This window comes from Bubalus kerabau, chromosome 8 (assembly GCF_029407905.1).
Source record: "Bubalus kerabau isolate K-KA32 ecotype Philippines breed swamp buffalo chromosome 8, PCC_UOA_SB_1v2, whole genome shotgun sequence".
Classification (NCBI taxonomy): domain Eukaryota; kingdom Metazoa; phylum Chordata; class Mammalia; order Artiodactyla; family Bovidae; genus Bubalus; species Bubalus kerabau.
In genome coordinates, this window is record NC_073631.1 from 106,118,794 (window position 1) to 106,145,190 (window position 26,397).

Sequence of the window (26,397 nt, forward strand, 5' to 3'; positions counted from 1 at the left end):
AAATACAAGCAGATAAAAAACTCAGTCCATCTGTGTAAATGAACTCCTTATAGGGGAAAAAAAAAAACTGAGATCTCTGTTGATGGGGTTTTTAATTGGGTTTCTGCATCATAACTTAGACATAGCTATATGTGTAACAAAAATTTCAAGGGAATCATATTGCATCTCTAAATATGTATAAGTCTTTCCCACTATGTATAAACTACACATACATACTATGTACAGTTAATTACATGAGCCCTTCCAATTTTCATTTCCTCCATAGACATATAATTATACCCTCCTTTGCTAGTTTTAAACTGAGAAGTAGCTATTAATATGGTGGAGATGAGACATGTTATTCAAGTCTTAAAAATTAAAAGTGTATGTTAGGATGAAAATGTAGATAACAGCAACCCACTCCAGTACTCTTGCCTGGAAAATCCCACGGACAGAGGAGCCTGGTAGGCTGCAGTCCATGGGATCGCAAAGAGTCGGACACGACTGAGCGACTTCACTTTCACTTTTCACTTTCATGCATTGGAGAAGGAGATGGCAACCCACTCCAGTGTTCTTGCCTGGAGAATCCCATGGATGACGGAGCCTGAGGGGCTGCTGTCTATGGGGTCGCACAGAGTCAGACACAACTGAAGTGACTTAGCAAAGAATAATTGCAAGGTACTGTAAAATCAATGAAATGATAGGATAGTATAGCTTATATTAATACAGTTACTGACAAAATGTAACAGGGGAAAACACTGTGGATGGGTCACACAGAAAAGGCTACATAGGGGAAGTGCAACTTAAGATGAAACTTGAAGTACAGACTTTAACCACATAGAGAATAAGTCAATCATTATGTCCAATGAAGATAACATAAATGAAGGCTTGAATAATATTTACAAGATGTTTAATCTTAACTTTAATTGTTCCTATTTACCTACTTTCATTTATTCTTTGAGAAACAGTATGGCCTTTTTGGTAAACTTTAGCTTCATACTATGACCCAGGAATTCCACTCTTCAGTAAATGTTCAGGAGAGACTCTTGGATGTCCTTGGTGGTCTTGGGGTTAAGAATCTGTTGCCAGTGCAGGGGACATGGGTTCAATCCCCGTTCCAGGAAGATTCCACATGCCACGGTGCAACTAACCCCGTGTGTCACAGTTACTGATGTCCGAGCACCTAGAGCCTGTGCTCTGCAACAAGAGACGCCGGTCATGTCAGGAAACACGTGGTGTGTAGACTCTCCCACTTGAGAAGAATTCTATTCTTGTTAGTAGACTTGTATTACCAAAAAAATTGTGGTCAGTTTCTATTTTTAATTTCATCAATAAGAAATTTGGGGAGCTTTGTTTTCTCTCTTGTTATGTAAATAGCTACCGAATAGTCTCAATTTGCCTCTTGGTCTGCAAAACCTAAAGTATTTACTAACTGATTCTTTACAGAAAGAGTTCTTTGACTCCTGCCCTAGAATATTACCTTATTTTCCTCAAGTGAAACTTTCAAGCAAGGTGTGGTTGCTTGAAAAAATTGTTGGGACTTCTCTGAGCTCCCATGCTACACAATTACACTTCATACATGAAGTATCCAAAGCAGTCAAATTCACAGAAGCAGAAGTTAAATGGTAGTTGCCAGAGGCAGGGATGGAATTGTTTAATGGATATAGAATTTCTTGTTCTCCAAGAAGAAAAAGTTCTGGAGTGTACATTATGTATGGTGGTGGTAGTGGTTTAGTCGCTAAGCTGAAACTGTTAGTCACTCAGTCGTGTCTGACTCCTGTGATCCCATGGACAGTGCCTGCCAGGCTCCTCTGTCCATGGGATTCTCCAGGCAAGAATATTGGAGTGGGTTGTCATTTCCTCCTCCAGGGGATCTTCCCGACCTAGGAATCGAACCCTGGTCTCCTGTATTGCAGGCAGATGATTTACCAACTGAGCTATGAGGGAAGCCCGTATATTATATATAAAAGTTGTTAAAAGAGTAAATCCTAAGAGTGCTCATGGCAAGGAAAAGTATTTTTTTCTATTTCTTAATTTTTGTATCTATATGAGATGATGGATGTTCACTAAATTTGTGGTAATTCATGATGAAGTCAAATTATGCTGCATACTGTAAATTTCTACAGTGCTGCTGTTCATCAACTGTCTCTCAATAAAACTAGAATAAAAAGTAAATAAAACATAAAAAAGTTCTGGAGATCTGTTCCAAAACAACATGAAGATACTTCTGAACTATACACTTAAAAATGATTAAGATCATCAATGTTATGCGATTTTTTAAATCACTATTAAAAAAAAAAAAGGAAAGGAATGTAAAAAGATATACCATACAAATAATAATCAAAAGCAAGCTGCCGTGTCTATATTAATAACCAGGCAAAGTAGACTTTAGCTTCCCTGGTAGCTCAGCTGGTAAAGAATCCACCTGCAAGGCAGGAGACCCCAATTTGATTCCTGGGTCAGGAAGATCCCCTGGAGAAGGGATAAGCTACCCACTCCAGTATTCTTGGGCTTCCCTGGTGGCTCAGCTGACAGAGAATCTGCCTGCAATATGGGAGACCTGGGTTCAGTCCCTGGGTTGGGAAGATCCCCTGGAGAAGGGATAGGCTACCCACTCCAGTATTCTGGCCTGGAGAATTCCATGGACTATATAGTCCATGGGGTCCCAAAGATTTGGACACAACTGAGCAACTTTCACTTTCACTTCAAAGTAGACTTCAGACCAAAGAGCCCACAGAAACCACTCAAATCATTTGCCTTGTTTTTGGACTGACTCTTGATGTTGCTCCCAATATCTTAGCTCCTTGAACAATTGTTCTTGACAAAAGGCTGATTTATTCTATTTGCATACATTTTTCATCGACTGCTGCAAGCAAACACAGTTTAATTAACTCTCCATTGGTAAATGGCTTTCCTTGCTTGACTAACAAATGAGCCACTCAGAAACCACTGCAGCCTCATTTTCACACTTTATTTTTGTGAAGAAATTCTGCTGTGATGAAACATCATTTTAAATTTTCCTGTGTTTTCAAACTTTGCTTTCCTGTGAGCTGGAAATAGTGTGGGGACTGCTTAATCTGGAAATGTGACATATTGTGTTCTTCTAGAATTACTACACTCTCATTACATAATAAGCATGAAGCTTTGACATCTAATTTGACACAAAATAATTCATACTCCACTGTCTCTTAAAGGTTCCAATATCAAGGGCAAGAACTCATCGGGGTTTCTCCGTCAAGTTTGTAGATCCTGATTATATGTTAAAGAAAGGGGAAATGACCACAAAGTGGGTCTGCCAACCAGCAGACCCACAGTAAGATGGACTTGGACCAGGGCTGCACTTATTACTTAGTTCCCAGACTCCAAAGCTGTACCAAAAGGGCAATGGTACATCCTGGGTCTCTGTATCAATGTCAACTATGACTTTGAGTCTCCCAGTCTCAGAAAAGTCAAGTATTCCTCAGTTTACTGTCATCTGAGTAAATGGCCATAGGTCCTTTTGGGAAAGGACTGGGGAAATCACCAAATGTATGTTTTTTACAGTTCGATGGTTTTGACAACTGTATACAGTCATTAGTTCAGTCGCTCAGTCATGTCTGACTCTTTGTGACCCCATGGACTGCAGCACGCCAGGCCTCCCTGTCCATCATCAACTCCCAGTGTTTACTCAAACTCATGTCCATTGAGTTGGTGATGCCATCCAACCATCTCATCCTCTGTCATCCCCTTCTCCTCCCACCTTCAATCTTTCCCAGCATCAGGGTCTTTTCAAATGAGTCAGCTCTTCGCATCAGGTGGCCAAAGTATTGGAGTTTCAGCTTCAGCATCAGTCCTTCCAATGAATAAAATATATATGTTATATATAGATTTGTTAATATATATATGCTTTTTTTGGTATAAAAAAGCTATTTTTAAAAAAGAATACAGGGGACTTCCCTGGTGTTGTCAGTGGTTATGATTCTCTGTTTCCAGTGCAGGGGGTGTGAGTTCAATCCCTGGTTGGGGAACTAAGATTCCACATGCTGCAAGGTGCAGCCAAAATAATAATAAAATAAAAAATATAAATAAAAATGAATCCCAGGTTTAAGTTCATGCTCACCTGCTATGGTTGCAACCACTGTTTGGAAACTGGCATGAGACCTGGGCCATCTGTCCAGTGTGTCAGTGGAACTAAAAAAGATAATTACCAGAACATTGGTGACAAAGAGAACTAAAGCTTATGATGGGGAAGGTCGGCACAGGTTGCAGACAAAGGCACTGGCGACCCACTCCAGTACTCTTGCCTGGAGAATCCCAGGGACGGGGAGCCTGGTGGGCTGCCATCCATGTGGTCACACAGAGTCGGACACGACTGAAGCGACTTAGCAGCAGCAGCAGCATCCAAAAATGAAATTGATAAATGGCCTTGGACTTCTCAGTAGCAACTCTGGAAGCTTTAAAACAGTGTTGCAAAGCCTTAAGAATTCTGAGGAAAAACTGTTTCCAACTAGAAACTGTCATTCAAGTATATAGTAGAACAAATGTCTTTTCAGACATGTATTTAATTTCATAAAATTAGCTCCTGAATTTTGTGCTTTACTATTTGTTCTTGTATTTCTCCATTTTTCTATTAGGTTATTGTGTGCGTTTGTGCTGTCTCTTCAGTCGTGTCTGACTCTTTGCAACCCTATGGACTGTAGCCCGCCAGGCTCCTCTATCCATGGGATTCTCTAGGCAAGAATACTGGAGTGAGGTGCCATTCCCTTCTCCAGGGGATCTTCCTGACCCAGGGATCAAATCCGCTTCTCCTGAGGCTCCTGCACTGCAAGCAGATTCTTTACCACTGAGCTGCAAGGGTACTGTTGTTGTTTCTCCTTGATTATTATCAGGGAAATTCACCCTTCGTGGAATGTGTTATAATTGTTTCTTTCCAATTTGTCTTTTCACTAAGGCTATTTTTCTTTCATAAAGTTTATTTTAAATAGTCAAAATTATCAATCATAATTGGAAAGGCCTTTCCTAGTGTGAGTTTTTAAAAACATCTCAGATGATTACTTCTAAAGTTTTTTTTTCTTTTTTTTACATTTAAAATTTTGATTCACTACGTATTTATCCTTTTGTAAGGTGTGAAATAAAATTTTATTCTTGTCTCAGATTTGTCTCTTGCCTCTTTCCCCATCTTACTTACTGTGCTCCAGCCACTCTGACTTTTTGTCCCACTTACTCCCTGCTGCTGCTGCTAAGTCACTTCAGTTGTGTCCGACTCTGTGTGATCCCACAGACGGCAGCCACCAGGCTCCCCCGTCCCTGGGATTCTCCAGGCAAGAACACTGGAGTGGGTTGCCATTTCCTTCTCCAATGCATGAAAGTGAAAAGTGAAAGGGAAGTCGCTCAGTCGTGTCCGACTCTTAGCAACCCCATGGACCGCAGCCTACCAGGCTCCTCCATCCATGGGATTTTCCAAGCAAAGTACTGGAGTGGGGTGCCATTGCCTTCTCCAACTTACTCCCTGCACAGACCTTTTGCACTTGCATTTCTTTCTCAGTGATACTCTGCCTTTGGATCTTCCCAAGACATTCTAGTCTTAAACCTGTCATCCTCAGAGAGGATTAACATAAAAAGAACTAACATGACACTGAACTGTCTTTAAATCTACCTAGTCATGTTAATTCTGTTTGTCTCTGCTATTATCAATTAAGATTTTCCTATTTAACTCCACAAAGCAGCTGTTTTAAGCTTATTGCTAAATTCATTCTGGGGAAGACAGGGATTTGGGGACAATCCTGCTGCTCTGCCTCTAGGACAGAACATTAAGGGAAAGGCATTAAATTAAGGATCAGATTGACCTGCTCTTTCTCTATAAGTACACTTCTCCATAAGTGTAAGACTACCACACCCTGGACAGAACATTAATCCTCAACCTGGGATTTGAGAGTCTGTAAATATATCAAAATTGCTGTGAAGATGTTTTAGATAGTAATTATCCATTAAAAAGGTATGAGTAGCTTGATCTCACGGATATTTTATAGATAACAAAGAATGCCTGCACTCACAGCTGCTATGTGGGCTTCATTTGTGGCTCAGCTGGTAAAGAATCAACCTGCAATGCAGAAGAGCTGGGTTAGATCTCTGGGTTGAGAAGGTCCGCTGGAAAAGGGACTGGCTACCCACGCCAGAATTCTGGCCTGGAGAATTCCATGGACTGTATGGTCCATGGGGTCGCAAAGTGTTGGACACGACTGAGGGACTTTCACTTCACAGCGTTACAGTTAGATAACATGAGTATCTGACACATTTTAGGTAATCTAGTATTTTAGACAAAGATATTTTGACTTTGAATGAGAATTGACTTTGACCTCTTCCCAGCTTGTTCAAATGACCCCAAAACTAGGATTCTCATATTAGCAGTTGAGAGCTGGGAGGGAACATCAGAACGATCGATTCCAACACCATCTTTATACAATATGAAAGTATTAATAATATGAAGGCAAAAAACCCAGAACCTACTCAGAACTCGTCTACAGCATCACACTGACTCAAAGTCATCCATAGGTGTTAACACTGTTAACCTGGTTAATGGAATTAACAGAAGGCGTGGAGGGCAAGCTCTTAGATTTGTTTTCCATTAAATGTATTATTAATCAAATGGACCGTAACCCTCATTCTTTTAAAGGTGAATTTCAATTAGTTTATGACAGGTGTGCCTGTGAGTCGTTTCCAACTAAGGCTCCTCTCCTACCAGAAACGGGTCATGTAGCATTCCACTTTCAAGAGAGTTTCATAAAATACCAACACACTCTGTTGAGAAGGGTTTTTTGTAAATTAAACAGCTTAGACTTTATGAATGAGTCCAGAAGTGTTCATTGGCTGGTTCAATTTCCCAACTGCAAAACGTTACTGGGCATTTTATGATCCTGTGACACAATCGCGGCGCAGTCCGACCAAAAAAAAACCAGAGGAGTTGGTTTAGGAAAGGGAGGCCTGTGGGAGTCAACGTCGCACTTTGCGCAAGGAAGCTGCAGGGTGAGTCAGGTTGGAGTTAGCCATTTCCTTTCTTCCCCTGACATTTCGGGCTGCCGGGGCGCTGGGCGGGCAGACACCGAGGCTGGTGTTTGCGGCCTTCTACTCTTTTCCCGCATCGGCCTTGACTAACCAGCTGACAACCCCAACTCCCTAGAAGCGACAGAGAGAGAGAGACAGACAGACAGAGACAGAGAGAGAGAGACGACCTGGCGCCATAGCTAGGTCGGTCCCAGGCACACATCTCCACGCTCGCCACTGAGCGCCCCTCAGGTTTCCAGGTGCGAACAGGAAGCTTCTCGCGAACCCCCAGACCCCTCCCCTTTAGAAAGGGCGCAGACAGCGTCTCTGTTTCCATGGAAACCGGTCCTGCCATGATGTCACTTCCGCTGACCTGTCTGGACTCCAGACTGTTGGGAGGAAAAGAGGAAAACTGAGCCACAGCCACGACGGTGGATGCGAGCGTCTCCTGTCTGCGCATGCGCCCGCTCAGCGGCCTGCTTCTATTTATGTGGGGGATCCAACATGGCGCCTGCGGCGACCCTGGCGATGGCGGTGGAGCCCGTCAGAACATAGTGGCGGGGAAGGGGGCACAGTCCGCACTCACGGTGGCGTCGGCGGAGACGGCTGAGGGTGGTGGAGGGAAGAAAAGCTACAGAGAGCAAAAGGAAGGGCAGGCAGGCAAACAACTCGGCGTAGAACCGAGCGCCGGCTCGAGCGAAGGCAGAGGGCCAGAACAGTGGGGATGGCGGAGCCACGCAGAGTAGCGTTTATTAGCCTGTCACCGGTGAGGCGGCGCGAGGCCGAGTTCCCAGGGACCGAACGCGAGCCCGAGTATCCTCGCGAGCCTCCCCGGCTGGAACCGCAGCCGTACCGCGAGCCGGCCCGGACGGAGCCGCCGGCCCCGCGGGAGGTTGCCCCCAGGTCGGACGCGCAGCCCCCGCCGCGGGAGAAGCCGCTCCCTCAGCGCGAGGTCAGCCGCGCCGAGCCGCCCATGTCGCTGCAGCGCGAGCCCCCGCGGCCCGAGCCGCCGCCACCGCCGCTCCCGCAGTTGCACTTGCAGCCGCCCCCGCCGCGGGAGTCGACTTCCCGGGCCGAGCCGCAGCCGAGGCCGCCGAGGGAGACGGTGCGCCTGGAGCTGGTGCTCAAAGATCCCACCGACGAGAGCTGCGTGGAGTTCAGTTACCCGGAGCTGTTGCTGTGTGGAGAACAACGGGTACAGAAGATCCCTCCCTCATCCCCCAGACCCCGGGAGCCTCGAGACCCGTCCGCCTCCCCGCAGTGGTTTGCACCTTCCGACGCCCACCTTGCGCGTCACGGGTCTCCTCAGAGGGTGGTTGGAAGGGGCAGGGGCCGAGCGGGTGTGCTTTCCTCTGCTCCCCTGGGTTGGCCGAGGCTCCTACCCGCTCCACCGACCATCCTCCCCTACCCCCCGCATCCTGCTCTCGCTCCCGCTCCAAACGCTGTTCGGATCTGGCTTTCCCTTGCACCTTTCGAAACCTCAGGTTTCCTCTCTGCCTTCTACAAAAAAACCTGGGGGCCCTGCAAGTTGCGTTGTTGGGTTTTGCTTGAGGACCTCCAGCAGTCGTTTCAGTAGAAAGGAAGGGAAAACCTGGGGGACACGCCCCCCAGTGTGAAGCAGAGACATTGTGTAACCCCTCCAGGATCATCTTCACCTTCGTCGCTGTTTGTTGTGGGCGCTGAGATGTGCTTCTGAGCGTGGGGTATTTTTCTTAATTGAAGGGGATTTAAAAGTAATATAAACATTTTCAGACTAAGGATTCCACTTTTAGGAATGAAGGATACCTGGGCTAGTTATCTGGTTCCTTATTTTTCTCTTTCGTGTTGATATTGGTAAACCTTTTAAGCTTTGTTTTCTCTAGTGTTCATGCAGCAATTGAATGGGAGGGTGTCTCTCGTTTTATTTGGTGCTTACCATCATATTCTTATTTGAGTGTACATATCAGTTTATTGGTTCTAGTTGAAGGATATTGCACTTGGCCATTGTGATTTTTGGATGATGAAAATAATGTTAGCTTTGAATTTCTAAAAACTTTATTAAAAATACCTAGGTATGCCTTTGGTGGAACTGGTGAACAATGGAGATAGGAGAGGGGCTTGTTGGTAGCTGTAATTTTTATTGTTGGTTGGTGATCTTCAGAAGTAAGCTAGAAAGGGAAATGACGGAGTAAGAGTAATAAGAACAATTTCCTCTGTTGTTTAGAGACTATTCTGTTTATTAGGTTTTGCTTTAGCATTCATCTAATGGACCCCAGAAGTCAATTGTTTTATTTTCATCCTTGATTATCTTTATAGTTGAAATGAATAACTTAGTTTAAAAATACCATATTAAACAGTGTCATTAGATTTTGTTTGTTGTAAAGCCAGCCAATCTTTTGATCATTATTTACAAATACTATTGTGTGATCAAATCATTACTAAATGTTTGCAACCAAAATGAATTGTTAAGGATAGAGATCATTTTGGTCATTTCCACACAACATTTTGCCTTTAGACTCACTTTAGTGCCCCTGTTATTCATAAAGTGATGGCATATTTTTCCTCCAAAGAATTTTGAGAATATTGGACTGAAGCATTTTTCCAAAAAATTGTGCTATATTTGATCTTCTAATCTAAAGAAGGCTTGCAGTTGTACTCCTTAATCTACTTCATAAATTATGGGTTATTATATTAGGGAAAAAATACATAATAATGACTAACATTTACTGATTTCTCACTGTGTGCTAAACACAGTTCTTATTGTGGCTTGTAGAATTTAAGTCCAGCAGAACTGCATGAGAAAAAACCTTCATCCCCATTTTACAAAGAGGTGGCTGGTTCCCAGAGTGCTCATATATCATCTTATTAGTACTTTTTTCCATATGCTAGTACCAATTCTTAATAAAAACAGAGTTCTTACAATTAACTCATATAGTATAAATTTAGAAAGTCCTGCCCAATTGAACTGAAATAAGAATTATAGTAGAAATACAAAGACCTTTGTTATGATCTTTATGCTATAATATTCATGGGATGATAGACTAATAATAGATATGTATCTTTTAATTATGAAGTTGATTTTGAGACCCTACCCTATTGATTTGATAATATCAGAACTAATACTTTCATGTACTAGGAGAAAGGTGGATAATTCATTTAATTTTTCTTTTACACTATCAATTTGTGGTGTATGAGTCTAGTTATCTTGTACATTCAGCCATATAACATTTGACATATTCCACTTAACCAAAATATCCATTGTTTATACATACAGTGTGCCTTTGCAACAAATATTTGCCAGATTTTCCTATGATTATTCCCAGTGAACATATTTATTACATGAGGAAGTATAGAAAACACCTTTCTAAATGAAGTTGTCACATTTCCATGAAAGGAAATCCTGGGAAAAGAAACCAGGAAAAGGCAAAATGTAAGCAATAGAATTAATCTGCAAAATGGAGATTACCAGCTTTGGTTTTTCTTCCCCTCAGGAGGAGTCCAGTTTATTTTCAGTGATGATGGAATATTTTCAAAATAGTTTTTAAATTTTGTGGTGATTTAGTGGCTAAGTCGTGTCCGACTATTTCGACTACAAGGACTGTAGCCTGCCAGGCTCCTCTGTCCATGGGATTCTCCAGGCAAGAATACTGGAGTGGGTTGCCATTTCCTTCTTCATGGGATCTTCCTGACCCAGGAATAGAACCCAGGTCTCTTGCATTGCAGGAAATTCTTTACCTACTGAGCTATGAGGGAAGCCCTCATTTTGCCTTATTGTAATTGAACAACATACTATGTAGCAGGTTAAGAGTAGCAAGGGAAGAAAAAGAGATCTTGTAAAATTAAAAGAAGAAAACTTTCTGCAATATTGAGATAGCTGTCTATTACCCAGTAAGACTTTACTTGATAGATATGTAAGTATAAAAAACCTGTTACATGTGAGTACAATCTGTACTGGGGTGAATTTAAACCATCTTTCATAAATATACAACAGTAAAACCCCTATTAACTAAATGCAGTCAGGAATTTTTCTAAACTTACTTATTTATAAGGGAAAACATAATCAAATGAGCAGGTGTTGGCAAAATATGGAAAACAAAACCCGCTCTAGTTGTCAGAACACAGATTAGCTAAACCCTTAACCTTGTCTGCAGAGTATTGATCCTGGTTGAGGTGGAGGCATTGTAATCATCTCTATCCTGAAAGAGTAATTTGTTCACCTTTTCTGGCTCAGGGCAATTGATACACAAGAAATTCTTTTTTAACTCTTAGTAAACCAGAAAATCACTTAACCAGAAAACATCTTCCCTTAAACATGATTAATTGAGCATTTCGTATAAAAAATGATTACAGTGGTAATGTGATAATACTGTTACCAGAGCATTCTTTGGTATTCCATTATTTGTCATACTGCATATTTTGGATAACATATATGAAAGCTCTTCTGAAAATGATGTTAATTAGTTAACGTCAAAGGAAAGAATTGTTGCATCAATTTTGCCTATGGGTTGATCGGTTATTTTGGTATTTACTAATTATTAGGTCTTTTCACCCAAAAAATGTAAAGCTTAGAGCCTTAATTTTGAAAGTGAGTCAGTTTCCTTAAATTTACTTTTATAGATTATCAAGAGTAAATAAGTGATTCAGTTTTGCTGCCTATATAAAAATCCACATATAAAATATTTGATAATGGTTTATAAGGTGATTCTTATTTAAAATATCTATCCATGTGTTTATATTTGCTCATATAGAAGTGGGTCAGATCAGTAGTGAGATGTAGTATTTGGACTCCATCGTGATATGAGGAACAGTTTATAATGGCAAGGCACAGTGGTTGTTTACTGTCCTTAACTCTAATCTCATGTTAAGGCTGTCCCCTGCACATGCCTGGTGCTTCTTGTTTCATCACCTTTCTGCTTGCTTGCTTGCTTTTTTTGTTTCTGTCGTTTATGTTTTGTTTCTTTCCTTTCTTGTTTCATCACCTTGCTGCTGCTTTGTTTCCTTCAGGTCATATTTATATTTTCCTTTGATAACTCCTGTTGGGATAAAGGACTGTACATGTTATTTAATAGATAATTTTCAAAATTGATTTAAAAGTTCCTTTAAGCTTTAAAATGTATCCTTTATTCTAATGCCTCCTAAATATGATGAATTGTTTTGTATTCATTCTGTCCATATTTTTTGATTAATCATGTCTCAGCCTTTATAGCCAGGATGAAATATCTTGGTTTCAAAGTTGGCGAAACGTCATCCCTTCTACATTTTTTCTTGACCTTCAGGGCAAATCTGTGTCTAATATTTCAGCTGTAATGTACTCTCATTTTAAGTACTGCTTGAAGATGGTACGTCAGTTAAAGCATCTAGCCTTTTTTTCCATGAACTTTCTAGTCAGTTGTTCATAATTAGATAATGTGTAGCTACTTGTTTTGTTTTTTTTTGTATATTGAAATGTATCTATATATATATGAAGTGTGTCTGTGAAATAGTAAGCTTGAGTAAGAGATGTGATGTGTCTTTTTGTTTATTTTGATCAGTAGGTGGTAAATGCAGGATCCTAGCTGTATGTTTTAAACTGTGCTTTATAGTAGATTTTAACTCTACCTGCTAAAAGGAAGCCTTGATAATGTAAGCTGTAGCTATCTAATTTTTCTGCCTTGTTTAGAAGTCATATGAATTTCTTGAATGGATATTCATTGACAGGATGTAGATGATACAGAGCTTATCTGTGCTTGGCCTCAGCAAAAAGCTGTAGCAGCTACAGATACTCCAATGCTAACTCAGGGCAGATGATTAAATGATGATTGTAATAAATTTTTAGAAGCAAAAGATTTTCTGACCAAATTGGTTAATCTTTGGGTTTTTTTTTTTTTGGTTAATCTTTGTTGGGAAGTTATAGGTGTTTTTTGTTGTTGTTGTTGTTTTTTAACCTAATTTTCTTGGGTTTCTTTGGCCTTTTTATTTTGGATAGGGTAACCATAGATCATTTTGTGACTGAAGACAATTTGAATTGTTGAGTTTTTAACTGTTGAAAAACTTTAAAATGTGTAAGAGTCCATTAAAACTGCAAATATTTTTGCTATAAACCAACATTTCTTTCTAATTAGTTTTTTTTGAATTTTTGAATTTTTTTAAAAATTAAAATGGATTTTTCAAATGAAGTGTAGTTGATTTACAGTGTTAGTTTCTTTTTTAGTTACTTTTTAATGCTTCTAATTTATTTGTTAATATTTGGAAAAATTGACTCATTTACTAAATTTTAAAGATATAGTCAACTCTAATTGAAGTAATACTAATACTTCTATTTCTTTTACCATTCACTTTGAATCAGAAAAAGCCTGTTTACACAGAAGACCCGTTCAATGATGATCATCAAGAGAGGCAAGAAGTGGAAATGTTGGCTAAGAAGTTTGAAATGAAATATGTGAGTATAATAAACTTCACTCAGGTAATTTTATCCTATTGGCCAATTTTTTTTCCCCCTGTGACTGGTTGGGAGGGCTTATGACATCCATTGCTCACATTATCTTGTTCTGATAAATTGAACCCAGATGAATGGTGAGATGATCAAATAAAGATTCTGATAGGTTTGTGGTGGCTATAGTAGTAACTGGCATTTCTTGTACTCCTTCTGGAGTTTCGGCAGTTTGCTTATCATTACCTACAATCCTTGTAACAACACTGCAAGGTAAGTGACATTGACCACATTTACAGATGAGGAAAGAGGTCTGAGCTTAAGGTTAAATAACTGATCTAAGGTCACATGTACTGATGGCAGAAATGAGACTGCATTTCCAGGTCTGTTTAGCTTAATCCTTTGCTCTTTCCACTGCCATTGAGAACACTGCTTTAATTCCTTTGGTGTAGTAGTTCTTAAGCCTTCCTGCCTCTTAAGTGTTTAAGAGATTTTGAATGTGTGTCCTTCTAGGCCACTGACAGGATCAGTCAGAAGCAGCATGAAATTTCTTATAAGAGCCTTGTCTACCTTAAAAATCCATGTGCATTTTATAAACTGTGCTACAATGGATTAGTGTTTGTTTTAATATAAAAATAAATTTGAATTTCTTGATTGTGAAGTTGCTTACTATTATTCTCAGTTTTTCTGGTGTAGTTGACTTGGTTGGAAAATCCCTCCCATACCCTTTCCATGTTTATTCTATGGCTTTAACTACCCCTGTCTCGTTGCTCAGACCTGACCCAAGAGAAGCAAGACCTTACCTCTCTTGTGGTTCCCCTGAGAGCACTGGCAAGTATCTCACAGAGACAGGACATCAGCTCACACTAGCCCCGACATTCGTGTTATCTTCAGAGCAGTTAGGGTGGCTGCAGTAGTAACTGTCATTTCTTGGTGATCTTGGTGAGCACTTGTGAGGAAACAGTTTGAGGGGAGGAAAAGAGATGAGAATGTTTTGAAATGTGGGTCAGGTTCTAGGTCATACTTTGCCAGCTGCTAATTGTATTCATTGATGAGTTTATTTAACCTCTTTGTGCCAAAGTTTTCTTCCCTGTAAATTTGAGAAGTTCAGATTTTTCACACCCTTCTCTGGCTCTGTATTCTGTGGCTGTATAATATCCTGAGGGGTGAACTGATGGAAAGAATAGCCAAAGTTGTTAACACTGATTTGTAGTGTTAATTATAATGCAGTGTTCTCAGATTATAAATCCTGAAATAGCTGTTTATAATTTTTATACAAATTAATAAATACTTTGGTTAAATTTAGTGTTTTAACCAGCTAATACATTTTACATGGTTCAAATTCAAAAGTATGGAATGAAAAATCTTCCTTTTATTCTGTTGCCCACCCACCTAATCTCATTTCCAAGAGGCAAATAGTGTTCTTGAGTGTCCTTCCCAAAGATATTTTATGTGTATCTTTCTGTATACATTATTCCTTCCCCTACCGCCACCCTTTTACACATATAGCAGAATACATGATTCTGCTCTTTGCTTTTTTCATGTCCTACATCATGGAGATTTTTTTTCATATCCAGGCAAAGGGAGCTTTTTCTCTTTTTCAAAGCTACATGGTATTCCATTGTATGGAAATATCACAGTTTATTTAACTAGTCCCCACATAATTGCAAAATTGTTTCCAAAAATTTGCTTTTCTAATAGTGCTACAGTAAATTATTTAGTAGCGTGGCATTTCATACTTCAAGTTTATCTGTAGAACAAATTCCTAGAAGGGGATTTTTTAGGTCAAAACATTTATGCATATATATTTTGGGTATATACTGTATTATCAAATTAGGAGTTTCAGTTATTACTTTCTACTCCCTCCAACACTCTTACTAAAATGTTTTTTTCCCCCATGGTTTATAAAACCAAGGGTTACAATTGCCTTTTGAAAATGGAAGATTCCCAGCATATCCTATAAGGAAGGAACCTCACAGTTTGCATTAAATCTTATTGGAGGTCTTTCTTGGCATAGAAAAACCAATCTCCAAAAGAAGTTGGTTGATGTGTAAAATTGTTTTATGTGATTAGGATATACTCAAGCACTGTCATTTTGCAAGGATAAAATGTTACTCTTGTTATCATTGAATTTAATGGACTATATTTCTTCTCTAGTTTTTTATTTTGACTGCTGACTCTTTTATTTCATTCTAAGTAGAGATTTAAAATATTCTGCCTCATCAAGGTTTTATGTACATAAATCTAAAAGCATGCCATGAATATCATAACAGTGAATGTTATGTATGCATATTATTACAAGTTATTTGGAACCTTTTAAGAAAATCTCAGACTCTTAAGTGACCTGTGAGAAGATATCTTGTCCGCTCTAGGCTCCAGGCTTCATAAAAGATCACTCTTAAACAGCAGAGATTTTCATTGGTGTTTAAAGACAGTATATGTAGATGTCTATATGTATGTTTATACATATATGACAATTATTTATATAAGCACCATATGTGTACTTATATTTTAACTAAAAGAAAATCTTTTAGATATTTGCAAAATGTTAACCCACCAAAGTTCAATTACTTTTTGTGCATATGACAAAAAAATGACTTAGTTTTTTGAGGTTTATAAAACACAAATCAAACTTGTATCCCTAGCTACCTTTTCTTCTTACTTTTTCCCCCCTTTGTAATATAACTTAGATGTCCTTGTCATTATTTCTGAAAATCACTTAAGGTTATTTCTGACCTTTTGTTTCTTGGAACAAGAGATGGAGATAATTTGTTAAATTCTGTATATAAATAATAAAATATTTGAGTATTTATGTTGGACATACAAAGAATCATGTTATTTGCCGCCTCCTGGAGAAACTTTAAAAATAATTGGGAAGACAAAACATATATGACACACCAATGCAGTGTCTGTGGAAATGAATGACTCTCCTTTGGGGACCTAAAATTGAGTAGAAGAGCCAGTCTCATTCTTGAAATTGGGACGAATTTTGGAGACTTGAATGGATCCTTTGAACTTCCTTTCCACCCTTTGTAGACTTACACTGGATGAGAGGCGGCAGCAACAGCGGGTTGTAGTGGAAAGAACCCAGGGTTATGATTTAATGAAGCTGCGTTCTAATCTTCTCTTTGCCGTAACTAGCTGGGTTACCTTAGTGAAACCTCTTGGCTTCTTTGTGCTTTAGTATGTGTGAGGTGAAAGTAAGGTCTGCTTAGTCAACTTTATAACAAAGTTTTGTCAGCATAAGATGAAAAATAGATTGTTAATGTTTAAAATGTTTAAAGTGCTATCTAAATGTGAAATGCTGTTTAGTCACTTAAACATATCATTCTTTTCTCTGAAAAATAATTTATTTCAGGAAATAGCAAGTAACAGATTAATTTTGCAAAAAAAGACATTAAAACACCAATATTTTTCTCTCTTTTAGGCAGATATATTAACCTGGCCTCCTGATTACCCAGAGGGCTAGACCTATGCAGAGAATTACTTCATTGGATAAAACAGAAATTAAAGCTTATCATTCTTGTGGAGAGTTGCTTTATTCTGTACTTGTCATAAATTCTTTGTATATAAACATCTGTGTGGTTTTAACCTCTTAATTGACAACCCCACTGATTTTGATCTTCTCCTTCAGGCATTTTGTTCCATGTAGCCTTTATCTTTGGTCTTCCAATCACTTGTTACATATTCTTCTTAACTGTTGTGTCTTCTTACAGACCACAACAGATTATTTGGAGCCCTTTAAGAAAAATTATTGGCCAACAGTGACTTGGGAGAAGATATCTTTTCCAAGCCTAGGCTCTCACAAAAAAGAGTACGGTTAAACAACAAATGGGGATATTACTGCCCTATAGTTTATACTGTCCTGTAGTTATTTTAGTGTTTGAAATTCAGGAGTAGCAAATTCAGATGTCCTCAGTTGTGCACTGATCAATCAGTGAAGCAAGTCTGATGGACACTGAAAGTGGGGGATTCTTCCGAACAGAAGACAGACAGCACATGTCCTGTCTGAAGGGGACACTGCTGCTCGGTTTCAGCCTTTGTTAACTTTGCAGGAATTTGGCCTTAGGGTTGCCAAATCTTTCCATTTCTCAAAAGAATGCTGAAATATGCATTTTACTCTATTATTCTTACTTTTAAATGTTGGCTTCTAACTAAAACACCTCCTGGGCTGGCCAAAATATATCTGAGGGCCATATTTGGCTCTCAAGCTTTTGTTTGAGACCTTTGTATACTTGGTTCACCTTTTTGTTTTTCCTAATACATTTAACTTGTCAGTTCATCTACTTTTTACATTCTGCCCTTTCTCTTCTGTGAGCAGGGTGGCTGGTGGTACACGTGGGGGCCTATACCATTTCTACTGTGATGGAGCATGCATTTGGATGAAGATTCAGAGAACCGGGCAAGCTAAACTCAGTTGGGGATTTCCAGATAAGGAGAAAAATAGGATGCATTGAGATGTGGCTGGGTCCAGGAGAGATGTTAGTGATAAATTCTGTGATTTGTTGGAAAGCCTGTGAGGCCAGTTTGTGGGCTTTTTGTAGGCTTTAGTATATATAGCTGTTACTTATGCTGGAGAGGAGTTATGTGAAGTGGGAGCAGGTGACCACCTAAGGGAGAAAGGAAGACTGCCTGTGGAGTATAGGATGCACTTTATCCTGCTGCCATTGCTTGTGGATAGAAGGACTAAGACAGCTTTGGTAGTTGAAAAGCAGTGATAACAGAAATTATGGGGCATATAGAACCCTGTATTGAAGGATTGGTTTGTGTTTTTCCCCCCTTCTGTCCTATTTTTATTGTCTTTCGTATTTCCTGTTACATTACTTGTCAAATAATGTGACAGTGTGTCAGTTCAGTTCAGTTGCTCAATCATGTCCAACTGTTTGCAACTCTCACATCCATACATGACTACTGGAAAAACCATAGCCTTAATTAGATGGACCTTTGTCAGCAAAGTAATGTCTCTGCTTTTTAATATGCTGTCTAGGTTGGTCATAACTTTTCTTCCAAGAAGCAAGCATCCTCTAGTTTCATGGCTGCAGTCACCATCTGCAGTGATTTTGGAGCCCAAGAAAATAGTCTGTCACTGTTCCCATTGTTTGCCCATCTATTTGCCATGAAGTGATGGGACCAGATGCCATGATCTTAGTTTTCTGAATGTTGAGTTTTAAGCAGCTTCTTCACTCTCCTCTTTCACTTTCATCAAGAGGCTCTTCAGTTCCTCTTCGTTTTATGCCATAAGGGTGGTGTCATCTGCATATCTCAGGTTATTGATTTCTCCAGGCAGTCTTGATTCCAGCTTGTGCTTCATCCATCCTGCCATTTTGCATGATGTACTCAGCATATAAGTTAAATAAGCAGGGTGATAATATACAGCCTTGACATACTGCTTTCCTAATTTGGAACCAGTCTGTTGTTCCATGTCCAGTTCTAACTGTTGCTTCCTCACCTGCATGCAAGTTTCTCAGGAGGCAGGTCAGGTGCTCTGGTAGTCCCATCTCTTGAAGAATTTTCCACAGTATGTATTTGCTCAGTATGTGATGGTATGCATTCAGTATCAGTTGCTAAATTATTTTTTGGAAAAAGGGCAATATAGGTATTCAGCACTTACTTCTACCTAGAATATATCAAAACGGTTGTTGTACACTCATAATAAATAGTTAAGTCCAAGTTTTAACATTTGACATTTGTCTTGTTGGTTATTGTAGGCAGGAAGTAGAATACACTTTAAAGAGACCACCATAACTCTCCTCATTCCCAGACTTAAGGCTCCACATGTTGAGGCTAAATATGTATAGTACTTCCCAGTTCAGTTTTTAGATATTTCTAGGTTGTGTATGTTTTTCTGAGGCCATGTATACTCTAGATTAGAGCATGTAAAGAAGTTTGGTTTGATGGGTGTAGACTTGTTCGCTAAGCCTGTGAGGCCATAGGATGACATGTGGTGGTTGGAAGATTTGTTTTAGTGATTTTTCTCACTCTCTTACCCCAGCATCTTGAAAGATCATGCTGTTCTAGAACTGGATATAAATTCAATAATCTAAAGGGAAGTGCTTAACCCAATATCTGATACCTTGCAGTTAAAACTGTTTGAATCTCAATGACTCTCGAGAAAACAGGAAGACGTGTATTCTGCCAGGCATTTATTAGCCTTTATAAAGTCACATCGTGACTTTAAAATCTGCTTATTATATACCACAAAGATTTTGAATCCCACCTCTGATGCTTTGATTTTGGACTTTCTGAACCCTTAAGTGGCTTCATATTTATTTTAAAAGAGAGGATAGGGGTAGATTTGATGGTGTAAAAGTTATGAGCAGTCTTATAAGTAAGGCATTTGATGAAGTTGAGTTAACACTTTTTAATAAAAAAGTATATAAAAAGTCATTCTTTTGGTATGGCTTTTAAAACTGATTTTGTTCAATTATGTTTTAAAGAATGGCAGTGTCTTGGCATAACTAATTTTCAATGAAATTGGCTTCTTCATAGTATATACTAAACTGAGTTGAAAGGAAATATATTTTTGTACTTAAAATAATTATAAATTGTTTGAAAAGTGTCCTCAAATGTGAGAGTGATGTAAGTGGATATCAGAAAGCATTTATGTGCCCTGTCTGGGAATTTTAAGGATTCTGTCTGCTCTTCATATTATTAGATCATCATCCACACTTGCTGAGGCATTTGAGCTTCCTTGAGAACTTCCTGGGAAAGGCACTGGCACCCCACTCCAGTACTCTTGCCTGGAAAATCCCATGGACGGAGAAGTCTAGTAGGCTGCAGTCCATGGGATTGCTAAGAGTTGTGTCACTTTCCCTTTTCCCTTTCATGCATTGGAGAAGGAAATGGCAACCCACTCCAGTGTTCTTGCCTGGAGAATCCCAGGGACGGGGGAGCCTGGTGGGCTGCCGTCTGTGGGGTTGCACAGAGTCGGACACGACTGAAGCGACTTAGCAGCAGCAGCAGAGAACTTCCTGGGCTGGTTTTCCTCTATTTGTTTTGGCCTTATACTAAATCTTGTCCCTAAGGATCAACTTGGTAAAGCAGTTTGGGCCAGCTTGTTAATACTACCACAAAATGAATTCTACTTACAAAGCACATGTATATTTAAGTTCTGTTGACCAGTAATAGTGTGGTACTGCAAATACAATAAAAATGTAAAATAATAGCCTTTTAAAGCAGTCTGATGGGTGTGGTTTTTCAAAGGGCAAGAGAGAATTCTCCCCTCAAATAATAGTTTCTTTATTGCAGTTAACAATTCTAATTGCTTGCCATGACATGCCCTTTTAAGTCCTTGGCCTCTTTAAGCTAAATAAATTCTCTTCATCTTCTTTAAATCCCATAGGAACAGTTGAGAATCAGCAGTTTTAGGGTATTTGGGAGGAAGGTTCTGTATCCATAAGTGGTGATTATAGAAATCTGAGTATACTGTTTCTTTGTTGTTAAGTCAGCTCTTGACTGACTTTCCATTGACTTAAATCTCTACCCTTTTCTGTTGGTAGGTTAAGGAAATTAGTAAAGGTGGAAGATAAGGTTGTGATAGGGCTGCAGCAACTATCTGTATGACCAGCAGATATTTTCTTCTCGTTTATCAAACTGGAGTCTTGGCAGTGTCATGCTTCTGTCTTCCGTAGGTGATCAATGAAAGTTGGTTATTAGTTTAGGGTTATTATAACTTGGAGGCAATAGGTGGTCCTGTAAGTTTGTTTTCCATTTTGGTGTTCCAGTATAATTAGACTTCATTGGCTTGAAACACTGATTATCAGGTTAAGCATGTACTAATGACTCGCTAAGCCATTTTTTTCTGAGTCATGGTATGTGAACTAGTGCCCTCTAGGAATAGATTTAAAGGGATTTCTTCATCTTAGATGTAGCAAAATTCAAAGGCTTTTAAAATTTGGAAAATAAAATTTGCATTGCTTTAAGATGCATTTACTGTGTAAACTATAATATCAATAACTGCAGGAGGCCAGACAATTGATCAGGTAAGGGTTTGATGCTACTGAGAAGTATTTTTGCTAAAGATACTGGACAAGAGAACAGCTCAAAATAGGCCTAGTAGGAAAGACATGATAATAGAGTCCTTTGCCAATCTGTCTTGAGTTTCTTTAGGTGAATTTAATATTTGTAGATTAAAAAAAAAAGAAATTTCACTGGTGGCCTAGAGGTCAGGATTCCAGACTTTCTTTGCTGTAGTTCTGGATTCAGTCTCTGGTTGGGGAACTGAGATCCTGCCAGCCAAAGTCTCCCTTCACTGCTACTTCCAGTTATATCCCTTCCACACTGGTAATAACCATGGTTATCCACTGGTTATAATTCTTTGAGCTTTATATATATAAAGCTATATATATAGCTATAGATGTATATTGTTGTGTTTTTCTTAAATGAAATCCTTCTGTTTGTATGATAGTTGAATAAACAACTTGTTATTTTTAATGTTGTCTCCGTGATTACCAGTTAGGTTGAGCACTTCCAGATACTTAGTGAATATCAGTATTAGTTTTTCTGTGAATAGCCTGAACTATACATAACATTTGGTAAATTGTTCTTGTTACCTTCTATATTATTGAATAGTCCTCTACCACATTGTTTTAAAATGGCTGTTAATATTGAATAGATTTGTCATAGTATATATAATTTATACCTTTATCATTGTTATGGTGCTATAATTGATATGAGCTTGGGAAAATCCTTATACTTCTAAGATCCTATTTCTAGAGGCATTTTAGTTTGATTAATACTCTTAGGTAAAGAATTAGCCATTTTGGTTGCTATCATTGACAAGTGTCACATTTCCTTATTTAACCATTTTACTGAATATAATAGGGATTCAGAGCTATCATTTCCATTGGTAATTACTGGTATCTTTGACTAGATTTAAATGTTCCTAAATCTCTACTTATGTGTAAGTTACTAGACTTATGCATAAGTCTCATTGTGCTCATTAAAATAGAACCTATTTGTTTTTCAAGTTTTCCCTAGATAAATCTTTTATAGGCAACTAATTGTGCTTAGACAAAAAAATACATTAGGAGAGCAGAAAAAGATCATTGTGATTTTGAGTGGAAAACATCTAGGAGAAATGGGCTAAGCTGTAAAGGGTGGGAGTGTTCAGAGAGGAGTAAGAGATTATTCCAAATAAGGGGAAAGCATGAGGAAAGATAAGCCAGCATGTTTGGGAGGAGAGTGGGTATATAAACTGAATGGGTTATAGTGCTCAAGTGAAAAAAAAGTTGGAAAGGTAGTTTTGAGTTAGCATGTAGAAGGCATTTAATTAATGCCATAGTAAGAGTTTTGGATTTATTTTGTAATAGGATGCTTCTGAAGTATTTTGAGCAAGGAAATGATACAAAATTATATTTTAGAAATGTTAGATGATATTAGGCAGGATGAATGGAGGATTAATATGAGGAAATAATATGACAAACCTAGGCAGCATATTAAAAAGCAGAGACATGACTTTGCCGACAAAAGCTATGGTTTTTCCAGTAGTCATGTATGGATGTGAGAGTTGAACCATAAACAAAGCTGAGCGCTGAAGAATTGATGCTTTTGAACTGTGTTGGAGAAGACTCTTGAGAGTCCCTTGGACTGTAAGGAGATCAAACCAGTCAATCCTAAAGGAAATCAGTTCTGAATATTCCATTGGAAGGACTGATGCTGAAGCTGAAGCTCCAATACTTTGGCCTTCTGATGCGAAGAACTGACTCATTGGAAAAGACCCTGATGCTGGTAAAGATAGAAGGGAGGAAGAGAAGGGGACAACAGAGGATGAGATGGTTGGATGACATCACTGACTCAATGGACATGAGTTTGAGCTAGCCCCTGGAGTTGGTGATGGACAGGGAAGCCTGGCATGCTGCAGTCCACGGGCTTACAAAGTAACTGAACTGAACTGAATGGGGAAATAAAATGTTTGATGAACTGCACTAACACTTACTGTAATGTGAACCTCATCAATGGGAACTGTGAGACAAGCACTGATTCTGTATATATGACTAGCTTCCCAAAGCCCCTGTCAGTATGTCAATGAGCAGAATCCTTATTTCTCTGAAGGGCTGATAAAACAGGCTTTGAGATGGAACTTCCACTATTATACAGGAAGTATCAGTGGTTTAGTAAGTGTTGTATTAGTAGTCAGTCGCTCAGTCATGTCTGACCCTTTACAACTCCATGCACTGTAGCCTGCCAGACTCTGTGGAATTCTCAGGCAAGCATACTGGAGTGGGTTGCTATTCCCTTCTCCAGGGGATCTTCCTCACCCAGGGATTGAACCTGGGTCTCCCTCATCACAGGCAGATTCTTTACCATCTGAACTACCAGGAAGTAGTTAGGGTTAGGGTTAGGGTTAGGGTTAGGGTTAGTAGTTCAGATGAGGAAGGAGATGCTAGTTAAGGTTTTCATTACATTTAAGTGAAAACAATGGCCAGGATTATAAGCAATGGCAGTTAGAATGGAGAGGAAACTGTAGATGTGAATAATTATATCAACAAAGGTTTGTGGGGAGAAAGAGTTAAAGTAGAAGTATTAATGAAGAGTTTTTAAAAATTGTTATTGGAGTATAATTTAGATACAGTTCATTCATTTAAATATACAGTTTGGTGACTTTTGATAAATGTATGCTGTCCTATAACCACTACAACAATGATGATATAGAACAGTTTCAACATCCCAGAAAGTTCACTTCTACCTCTCTACAGATAACCCTCTCCCCTCCAGCCCTGGCCCCTGGCAACCTCTGATTTATTTTGTGTTACTATAGATTTTTGGGTTTTGTTTTTTCTTTTCTAGTGTTTCCTATAAATGTCCTCTTACAGTTTTTTATATATGGTGTCTTTAACGTGGTATAATGCTTCTGAAGTGCATCCAAGTGTTGCATGTTATCAGTAGTTATTTTTATTGGTGCAAAGCATGTGGATGTAACACTGGGTGATGGGTGATGGGCACTGGGTGGTTTCCAGTTTGTGGCTGCTAAAAGTAAAGCTGCTCTAACATTGGAACATAAGTGTGTGTGTGAACATATGTCTTCATTTCTCTTGAGGAAATAGTAAGAGAGGAAGTGTTAGGTCATATGATAAGTGTGTGTTTAACTTGATAAGAAACTGTCAAACTTTTCCAAAGTGGGTGTATCATTTTGCACCAGCCACGAGGGTTTGAATTGTTCCACATCCTTGTTAATAATAAACATCCCAGTGTCATCAAATTGTGTAATTTTAGTTAATAATGAAACTTTAAGGCAGAAAAATAGAAGAATAAAATGGGAAACATCTAGTGGGGAAGCTAATTTGGAGATGATTGACGGTAGGAACACTGGTGTTTTGTATTGAGTTTTATGTGTCTCTGAGTGGAAAAATGACCCAGAGGTTCTATAACTTCTCTTACAGAACTTTTAAAAAAAACTTTATTTTTAATTGGAGGATAATTGCTTTACAATACTGTATTAGTGTCTGCTATACATCAATATGAATGAGCCATAGGTATACATATGCCCCCTCCTTTTCTTACAGAACTTTTAATAGAATAATACTTTAGAGTCAGATGGTCATGAGTTTGAAAATTGACTCTATTACTTTCTCTATGATCTTAGACAAGTTATTTATCTTCTCCAAGCTTTAGTTTTTCCCATTTGTTAAATGTGAAATAATACACAGTTGTACTTAGTATAGGTGCTGATGTGGCCAGAGTGATTTTGTTAAAGCACTGATCTTTCTAGGTCATTTCCCAGTTCCACGTGAACTGGTTACTTCCCAAGTGAACTGGGCTTCCACAAGTGATTACTTTCTCTGATCCTTGTCTGGGCATAAATATCTCAGGAAAGCCTTGGTTTTGTCTTCTGTTAAGAAAAAAACCCAGTATTACTTATATTTTCCTATTTACCATTTATTTAATCTTTCTCTTCTCCACAATACTATAAAATCCATGAAGGCTGGCATTTGATAGGTGCTCAGTTAATTTGTTCAGATTATTTTCAGGTTCTTTCAGGACAAAGACTTCATACTTAAACCTAAGGTCCTTCTGACATCTAACATTGGTTTTAAAAAATATATATATATACTCACTTTTTAAGAGAAATTTTATTTATTTTTGGCTGTGCTGGGTCTTTGTTGCTTCATAGGCTTTTCTCTAGTTGTGGTGAGCAGGGGCTACTCTCTAGTTGCGGTGCGCGGGCTTCTCATTGTGGTGACTTCTCTTGTTGCAGAGCAAACTGTGGTTCTAGAGCACAGGCTTAGTGGTTCTGGGACCCAGGCTTAGTTGCTCCACGGCATGTGGGAATCTTCCTGGATCAGGGATCAAACTTGTGTCTCCTGCATTGGCAGGTGCATTCTTTACGACTGAGCCACCAGGGAAGCCCTGTTTTCTTCTTTTTTTTTAATTATTTTTTCTTAAATAATTAAGGTATAGTTTATTTGTAATGTTGTATTAGTTTCTGCTGTACAGTAAAGTGAATCAGTTATACATGTATTCACATTTTTTTAGATTCTGTTCCAATGTAGGTCATTATAGAGTATTTAGTAGAGTTCCCTGTGATATTCAGTAGGTTTTTATTAGTTATCTATTTTATACATAATAGTGTGTGTATGTCAATCCCAGTCTCCCAATTTATCCCTCCCCCCTCAGCCTTTCCCCTTTGGGTAACCATAGTTTGTTTTCTGTATCTGTGACTTTATTTCTCTTTTGTAAATAGGTTCATTTATACCATTTCTTTAGATTACACATATAAGTGATAACATATAGTATTTGTCTTTCTATGTCTGACTTCACTCAGTATGGTGATCTCTAGATCCATCCATGTTGCTGCAGATGGCATTATTTTGTTCTTTTTTAATGGCTGAGTAATATTCCATTGTGTATATGTATAACTGTTTCATGTCTTGGCTATTGTAAACAGTGGTGAAATGAATATCAGGGTACATGTACCTTTTCAAATTATGGTTTTCTCTGGGTATATGCCTAGAAGGGAGATTGCTAGATCATATGCTAGCTCCATTTTTAGTTTTTTTGAAGAACCTTCA

At 38.8% G+C, this 26,397-nt stretch overlaps 1 protein-coding gene and 1 long non-coding RNA gene across 7 annotated transcripts in view; one reads left to right on the forward strand and one right to left on the reverse strand.

Annotated features, from left to right (window-relative positions):
* Positions 1-3,486: 3,486 nt before the first annotated feature.
* Positions 3,487-7,450, reverse strand: LOC129659564 (uncharacterized). Its single transcript, XR_008718122.1, has 3 exons — positions 7,373-7,450; positions 4,079-4,149; positions 3,487-3,811 (listed from the first exon to the last, which is right to left on the reverse strand). It is a non-coding gene; the product is annotated as an uncharacterized LOC129659564 (long non-coding RNA).
* The window catches only part of UBN2 (ubinuclein 2), a 79,428-nt gene continuing 59,192 nt past the window's right edge, over positions 6,162-26,397 (forward strand). Inside the window, exons 1-2 of one of the 6 annotated variants that reach the window (XM_055591063.1) lie at positions 6,162-6,981; positions 13,304-13,396. In XM_055591063.1, the coding sequence (XP_055447038.1) occupies positions 13,367-13,396 (30 nt within the window). In that variant the 5' untranslated portion in view covers positions 6,162-6,981; positions 13,304-13,366. The other 5 variants (XM_055591060.1, XM_055591061.1, XM_055591058.1 and 2 more) reach the window with 5 other exon arrangements.